At 29.6% G+C, this 9,158-nt stretch overlaps 1 protein-coding gene across 1 annotated transcript; it reads left to right on the forward strand.

The window, feature by feature from the left end:
- The first annotated feature begins 207 nt into the window (after positions 1 to 207).
- LOC126552363 (zinc finger and SCAN domain-containing protein 21-like) lies at positions 208 to 624 on the forward strand. Its single transcript, XM_050207053.1, has one exon. It carries the CDS (start codon positions 208 to 210, stop codon positions 622 to 624), a length of 417 nt encoding a protein of 138 aa, XP_050063010.1.
- The last annotated feature ends 8,534 nt before the right edge of the window (positions 625 to 9,158 follow it).

Consider the following 9,158-nt stretch of genomic DNA (forward strand, 5'->3'; position numbering starts at 1 on the left):
TTACAAAAAAAAAAAAAAAATCGATTTTTTCGAACACCAGTTTTGCGTGAAATTTTCCGGGTATCTGAAAATGATTTCCCGATAGCCTGACTGCCCGAGTAATTTTCTCTAGACGAAAATAGTGTAATCCGACGACAATACGCACAATCACAGTGTAGCAAGTGGTATAAAATAATAATTTTTGCAGGACGTGTTACAACGACGACGATGAACACTCCCGAGAAGAACGCCGGGACGAACGACGGGAAGGACGCCGGTAAGAAAGACGGGGAAAACGCCACACCGAGGTATCTGTGTGACCAATGCGGAAAATCGTTATCCTCGCGACACGGGTTGAAGAGGCACCGGCGGACGCACGCTAAAGAGGGGCCTTTCCCATGTGAGAGTTGTGGAAAATTGTTAGCCACGCGATTCACGTTCAATAGGCACCAGCAGATGCACACGGCCGAAAACCTGTACACTTGCGAGACGTGCTTACAATCTTTCTGCTCGCGATACGGGTTAGAGAGGCACCAGCAGACGCACACGGCTGAGCAGCCGTTCTCGTGTAGCGAGTGCGGCGCTTCGTTCGCCGACCAAAGAACGTTGGACAACCACTACTTACGCACGGACTTGCGTTCATGAAAAAGTGAAGAGAGAGATTGGTTGATTTTCGTTCGACAACAACCATAGACTATTGTAATTTGTAATCGTAATTTTTAATTAGAATGTAAGTTGACTTGTAATAGCATATTGTAGTATCCGGAAACAATTTAATATTTAATAAACAAAAAAAGATTTGAAACTATAATAATTTAAGACATAGTATTAACAATATGGACAAGAGCTGCAATAATATAGGCATTGGACTTACCGGAAATTTCTGATCTTCTGTCGAGCCTATCAACTCATCCGGTTGAAAGAATATATTTACAAGTATCAGTCTTGGTGTTTTTAGTTAATGTAATCGTAATAGTTCAAATAGTTGTTAATCTCAGAAGAAAATACTAACTTTATATTTGCACTCAAACCGAGATCAAAAAAATAGGAAAAATGTGTGTGAAAATTAAATCAAAAAATTTACACAGACAACTTATTTAATTCCAACATATGTTTTACAGATGTTTTTTACAGATTTTAAAAAGAAAAAAATGCTTCTACAACCATACCGAATTTATAAAAAGTTGAAAAGTTTTCTATCCTAAAATAATGTTTCCTTTACCATACTTAAAAATGTATTTTGGTAATGATAAAATATATATAGGTACATAACTATATAAAGAAATAAATATCTTCTATAATTATCTATATTTTTTTTACATTATATTTTTCGTTTATTATTTATAGACTGAGTTATAGAAACAAAGACTGATTAAATAAATTAGACTAAAATACAATATTATTATTGATCTTATGAATAGAAAATGTTTGACAAATGTTCTCTTATAAATTTCAAAACAGTTGAAATGAAAATGAAAATATTAAATTTAGATGGTGAGGTTTGAATTTTTGAATTGAATTTTTAAATAGCTAAGAGCAGATAGAACATATTATTCAGGTTAGGTTAGGTATCTGGTGTAGAAAATAAATTTGGGAATAAAAAATAATATTTTTACAAATAAGTACATAAAAGTATTAATTGTTAATATAGCATTAAGAATGCGTCTTAAACATCAAGGATCTTTGCGGATGCAACATTTATACATATAATATATTAAACAATGAAAATATATTTTTCTAATCCAACAAACTCAGTAATTAATAATTATAATAATTATTATCACATGAAAATTTATATAATTAAATAATTTATAAGTACTACAGTGCTACATGAATGTTATTTTTATTTTAAAAATAAATTATTACTATACTTTATTAAGTATGTATTATTTTAATGGATATCCGAATTTTCACATTACCGAGAAATCGATTTTACGTTTTATACGATTAAACATACCTATCGCAGCAATAAAAAATCTAAAAAACTAAAAATAAAAATGATGTATTTCAAGAAACGAGAAAATGTCGAGTCTGATAATGTATATTTCTACATACAGATAAAACACATAAAAAACACAATATATTTCACAGTGGTCGTGTTATTATCTGTTTTACTCGTATAATATAAAATATAATAATACGAGTGTGTATTTTGGTACACACGTCACGTATTTTTCAGTAATAATATAATGCGTTTAAATATACGCAAACAAAAAAAAAAAAAAAATGAAAAAAAATGCTAATAACCACAATAATAATATGTATTACACTTTTACATAGGTACATAGGTATGCAATACCTATTTATATACATTTATATTATGTATAATGTATAATATTATTATACGTTGCAACTGTTCGGATTTAGACCTTTTTCAGGTGTTATAAGCGCATACTATTTATACTATTATATAATATAAATAAAAAGACGTGCAGTATGCGGATGATTTTTCAGGCCCGACGATCAATATCGTCACTTTTCGTTTTAACGAAAAATAGTTAATAATTTTTATAAGCTGACATATATGGTTAAAATTGGCTTTATTCGCTTTATCAGTAGTGACTAGTGAGTATTAAATAAGGCGATTCATTTAAGTGTCTTTATGCGTTGTTTCGAACTTTTAACTGTATGCGAAAACGTTTTTTCTACATTATCTGATGTCGTATATGTATATAAAATGAATACCAAAAAAACTAAAAAAAAATGGTTAGCTGTTATATACATATACACATTAGGTACACTGTAATTGACAAGAGACCCTTTAATATAATAACATAATTATTTTTCACTCGCATCATATATTTTGTCGGTGGTGTCGTGGTGATGTGCGTGACAAGTATAATATAATAGCACCTATAGTTAAATTAAACTACATAAATACTATACTCAAAACCACAATATCGTTAAAATATTTATATTTATATATATAGTATTTCCTAGAAACCTACTTCATTTTTCCACATAAGCGCCGTTCAATTTTGAGCATTTATCATATCGCTGCACCAGTTCTATTAACTTCTTTGCATAAAAGTTTATACCGCCTGAGAGTTGAACCAGTCGACAACGGTATAGTCTTGAATTCCTCGTCGTATTCAAAACGTTGTCCGCCGAGTCATTGATCTAAGTGCAAGAAGAGGAAGCAGTTGCTAGGTTCTATATCAAGGATGTACGGCGTGTGTGGTCAATATAAGTTTCCAATGAAAATCTTGAACTTCCTCTTTGATTTTGGCAGCGGCCGCACCGGTGTAAGGAAACGCGTTATTGTAAATTTTTTTTTTTTGAGTGATTTTATAAAACGTGGTTCACTGGTTTTACAATAATTACAGCTGAAGTGTACCTACTGCGAAACGTTTAACAGAATGAGATGTCCAAAATCAACTACGTGGCAAACTGTCATCTGGTGTAATCTTCTCCGCGATAACGCGCGTCCGTCCTCACATCGCTGCCTAAACCAAGGAGAAAATTCAAGATTTTCGTTGGATACTTTTTTGGCGCCCTCACATACAGTTTTGATCTAGTATACCTAACGACTACTTCCTCTTCTTGCACTTGAAACAATGGTTCGACAACGTTTTGAAAACGGCGAGCAACTCAAGAACACCGAGCGTTGTCAAATTGTCCAACTTTCTGACAAGAAGCTTATAATATTATGTAAGAGCATTTAAGAAGTTGGTGCATTGGTATGAAAAATAATAATATGTGGATAATATTTAAGTATGGATTTGCAAGAAACTAAATGTGATAATGTATTTATTTTTTTGGCTATAGATCCTATACCTATTAAGGTTTGAGCTGTTTAACATTTTTTTCCGGTTTTAAGTATTGTTGTACTTAGGACTTTGGACAAGTTAAATTAAATTTATTTTCTTAATAATTGTCATACTTGAATTTAATGATCACATATCATCATCGATCATATCAATTCGTAATAATATTTATAGAATTTCAATAATAGTTTTAAAAATATTTCCAATATTTTGATAGATATTATGAAGCTTAAATGCAGGAATAATATCGAAATTGTATACAATAATAACAGCACATCCCGTCGTCCTGGGGCTTATGCACCATAAAATATTATTTTTATTATATTTAATTCTGTCAGACATAACAAGGTCAGCTGTGTTATGTATCTAAGTATAATATATATTTATATACCGTGTGATGTGTACTTTAAGTTTACTCGAAGGAAATGATTTTAAGAAAGGACTTCGTATACGTCATGATGAAAATTTTGCGCACTACAAATACAGCCAATCTGAATATACAACATTTTAACTTGGAAGGTTTTGTACTTAAAATATATTTGTAACAATGTTTGGTAAAATATATAATGTTATAAATTCTATAAGGTGCATATACTGTAGAGTTCTATAGAGCTCGTAAAACGATTTAAAAAAAAAAAATGTACTTAAAGCTATATTATTTTATGCTTAGGCGTTATAAATAATTATAATTACAGAGTACATTTATAAAATAATAAAATATGTCCAACACATCGCATTTTCGAGATAAAAATGTCAATTTTTTTTCTTCGAAATAATGAGTGTTTATTGTTAAAAAAGCCACCTTTGTAGATACCCAATATAATTTAATATAACACACGAATCAGTGCAGTATTTGGTATAACATAAATAGAGATGTATAATACACATAAATTATACTTATGTACCTACTTATTATGTGCTGCTAATGTTACGATTGACTATGTGTAATTTTGCTAAAAAATTAAAAAAAAAACTATTATAATGTTATAATAATTATATTATTTATATGTATTACCCTAGCTAATATTTATTATGTCGTATAAAAAATATCTATGAACTATGTTAACTAAAACGCTATCGGCGATAAGCGGTAAATGACTTAATAATAACAGTAACAGACAGATAAAATAATAGGTACTTATTGCGATATTACAGTGTAATAATGATAATTACAATTAGTATATAATATATACATCAATACATCGTATATTATAATACGAATTTTGAAAATAATATATTTCAGGCTATGCGTAGGCTATAATACAAAAAACATAAGTCTTACCAGCGGCGAGCATCGCGAAAATTTGATTTTTTTCAACAGCATTTTTCGAAAATATTTTTGAAATACTAATTACCTATCAAGTATTTATCTATATATTTTAATAATATTATACATATTACCGTAATCGTTTAAAACAATAAAGCTCGTGTATGGAAATGTTAATTTGTTGCAAACTATTTCTCTTTATTATATATTGACATGGCTGTATTGTTGTTTAGTTGCAAACTGAAAATATTTTAAAAATAAAATAGTAACAAAAAAAAAAAATAAGTATGAAAAAACTTGTAAAAATTCATAAAAAAAAAAATCGATCTTTACAGTATATTATATTTTATGATATGGACATAGTTTATCCGGTATAAATTAACTATACACACATATATGCTATATATAGCACCTTATAGTGTTTGGAGAATGACGATACAGTATAAACCGATTCCTATTAATTACTACAATATTACGTTTTACAGTATTTTGTTACAAAAGGAGTGACGACTGTAATATTATTGCTATTTAAAACAAACAAACACTATAAAGCTATATCGTATATATTATATTATTTAGTATTTTTAAAAATAATATTGTTCACAGTTCCTTTTTGGCGCCGAAAAAATAAACAACGTTTAATCACACGCGCGGGGCTACAAACGACGACGAATGAAAAAAACCGTTTCGCTTTTTATGTTTGTTTTTTTTTCTCTCGTCTTCGACGTCGAAACACCTTGTGCGAAATAATATTACACATATATATATATCATATTATATTATAAACATTATTTTTTGACTCGTTCCACAAACGTCATTCAGACGGATCATAAAAGTCTGTTTTAGTGTCGTAAAACAAATACGGGGACACGGAAAAAGGACGTATAATTCACGTTTAGGGGACCACCCAACACATACGGCAGCAGCAGCAGCAGCAGCAGCGTACTCGCACCCTCGCCCTACGACATCAAAAACATACCTACTACACCGCGTCAGACGCATAATAATATATACACGCGCGCGCAAGGTCGTTTAATAATAATTATTGTTCGCCGTCGGTCATGTTGTTTAACCCGTACGCGAGCGCATATTGTTGACGTTGTTGCTGCTGTTTTGTTTATTATTAATATTATTATTATTATTATATTATCGGCGTCCCGAGTGCAGCGGGCCGTTACTGTTTAATATGATGACATTAAACAACGCGTGTGCGTTCGCCATCGTCGTCGTGAGGGGGTGCAAGTCGAGACTATAGACGGAAGTCGTACCGCAACGCGACATAATTACGTTATTAAAACAATAAAATTAATGTCTAATACACTTAAGCTTAAGTTAGCACTTAAGTTATGATGTACGATTTGTACCTACATTTATATACCTGCAGCGGCGGCTGCAACATAAATTGTAAGCGGAGGGCATCACGACGTCATTGCTGCAGAGTGAACTTTTAGGATAGAACAGGATAAAACATTTTTTTTTTTCATTTTTTGATTGTTGCGATTTAACGTTGGACGTTAAAAAACGAAATTTTTTCAAAATGTAATATTGGTCAAATTTTCTAGTCCGTATCGACGAGAATACGGACGCGGAGTAAGACGATTTTTTGAAATTTTGTATTCAGCCTGGTATCAAGCAGAAAAGGACGTATCAAACAAGGGGTCAATAGAAAAAAGTGATGTTTTTAAAATTATAACTATAAGAGAAATTTAATTGCTTGATCTTAGATCTCTCGCACATACTTTCAGAAATAGGAGTGTTAAAAGCATACCTATATAGTTTTTGTTTTCAGTATATTTATAATATGAGCTCCATAATCAGCTTTGGAACGATGTTTACATTTTAGCAGTAAGTTTACAAGAAAAAAAATGTTCATCAGAAGACAGTTTGGAGAGTTTAATAAATGTTCAACGAGCTCAAATCTTATTCAAAATTATTTTTTTAATTCCTAGGACATTAAACGGAGGAATTTAGGAATAGAAAAAAATTTAACAGATAAGTACATATTTGTTAATAGCATTAAGCGTCTTAATCGTCGTGGAACACTGCGTACGCATCATTCTTATTAAACAATGAAAATTTATTTTCCTAATCAGAGCAGGAACAGAAGAATTAAAATAATTATCAAGTGATAATTACACACATAAAACATGTTATGCAATACGATTATAATAGACAATTTTTTTTCGAAATTTATTATTAAAATGTAACATGGTCTGGCTTAAATCATATCATCATAGGAAGATTTTTTAAAAACGCTTCATGTGGTTAGGCAGAATACATTTAAACCGTAGACAGTTTTTACTGTTACAGATTTCACTTGTAACAGGAAATATTTTACATAATTCTTATTGAGAAATTGCAGATAATTAAACAGTATATTTATACATACAGTTTATAATATTTATAATGATGTGGATTTTAACAATTATAAATAGTTAGTCATTACTCATTATACATTTTATTTTGCCTGTTGTATTTTTATAGTAGGGTGCAAGTCATAGCAAATTAATTATTTTTAGTTATATTTCTTAACTCAGTTAAGTTATCTCTATATTTCAATTTCGATTACAAATTAAATTAATAGATATATGTTGTAGTAATTAATTATGTTTGAAAATGAATTAACAATATCCTAAATTTGAATTAAACCAATAAGAAGTTAATTAAAAAAAAAAAAAGTTTATTAAGTATTAGTTTAATTGATAGGTAAATCTAATACCTAATCATTAGGAAAATAATTTATAATGGTAATTTGTATGTATAATTTTAATGCGAATTAATAACAAGATCCATCGACGTTCACTATATTTTAGATAGTATTATTTTTTACATAATAATATGTTTATTTTTTAAATCAATCATTTGTAGAAAACACTAAGTGCCTACCTACTAAATAAATATAGTTTATAATTACTGTATAATTAAAAATAAAAATTATCTATAATATTGTTAATTCAATTATGATACATCATATATTATGTATTATAATATGAACGAGTACGTATATAATAAAATATTTTATAATATATATTAATTTAATACATTCTATACGCAATGGTCTAAGTTTAAAAACAACATATAACAAAGAACATCATTAACGGCGTTTGGGTATTTGTAGGTTCGTTTTTTTATGCCCCCAGCCCCACCTGAATATTTTGATAGAACAATAAAATTGTTGGAAAGTTATGGTAACACATTAATATCGATCGGACAATATGCTTAGAAAAACCTTTATTTCATAGTAGTTTAATTTAATCCGAGTTAAATACGATGGAAAACTTAGTTAATTTAAAAGATGTTTGAACAAAAAGTAATGCGTAGCTATAAGTTTATGGTCGGCAGTTAAAGTTTATTTCACCGTTTCGGCGAAGAATGTTAAAATCTTATTAAAACTCAGTAATAGTAGTCTTAAAAACGTAAAAATAAATTAAATTAAAACGTAAAGAATAGACTAATTAAAGTATGCTATGTACTCGTGTAAAAACAACTATTACCTACATAGTAAATAGATATATAACTTTGTCGCAGCGACATTGCGACAACAAGTATAACATTCATAATTATAGAACTGCGAATTGCTTACTCGAAGTTAATATTACAGTCGATTCATGCTTAAAAACTTGAAACAAACTGTACGAATGACTATTATAGTTTAGTACCGAATATTACAGAAAGCTTTCGAACTTATCGATAACCGGATGTCCGGTTCAGGACATATTATGATCCACGATCGGTCTGGATCTCATTACATTACATAACAATATAATATATAATATCATTATGTCGTGTGTATATATACGTTTTGTTGAAAATATTTTTATCTCCAAATGTGCAAATTAGATTTCCGATCCCAGTCAGGAAAGGGCCCCGTCTTCCATAATAGCCGACTCAAGTGTACAAATAGCGGTTTTGAAACCGTTCACATGGGAAATCATTTTGAGTATATATTATTATATACACCACTCGCGTATATACCACACTCGCACACGAACGTGCTATATACTTATATATATTTTTATTATTATTTCATTATGATATACTTACACGCACTAGTAAACAATTATTTGAAGATCGTTTTGGCATTGCGTTTCGTCCACAGAGAAAAGACAACATTTTAATCATTTTAATCGTTTACTAGAAAATAT

This window comes from Aphis gossypii, chromosome X (genome assembly GCF_020184175.1).
Source record: "Aphis gossypii isolate Hap1 chromosome X, ASM2018417v2, whole genome shotgun sequence".
NCBI classification, from domain to species: domain Eukaryota; kingdom Metazoa; phylum Arthropoda; class Insecta; order Hemiptera; family Aphididae; genus Aphis; species Aphis gossypii.

Coding starts and splice junctions, on each gene's coding strand:
- LOC126552363 (XM_050207053.1), top strand. CDS start 208: ATGAACACTCCCGAGAAGAACGCCGGGACGAACGACGGGAAGGACGCC.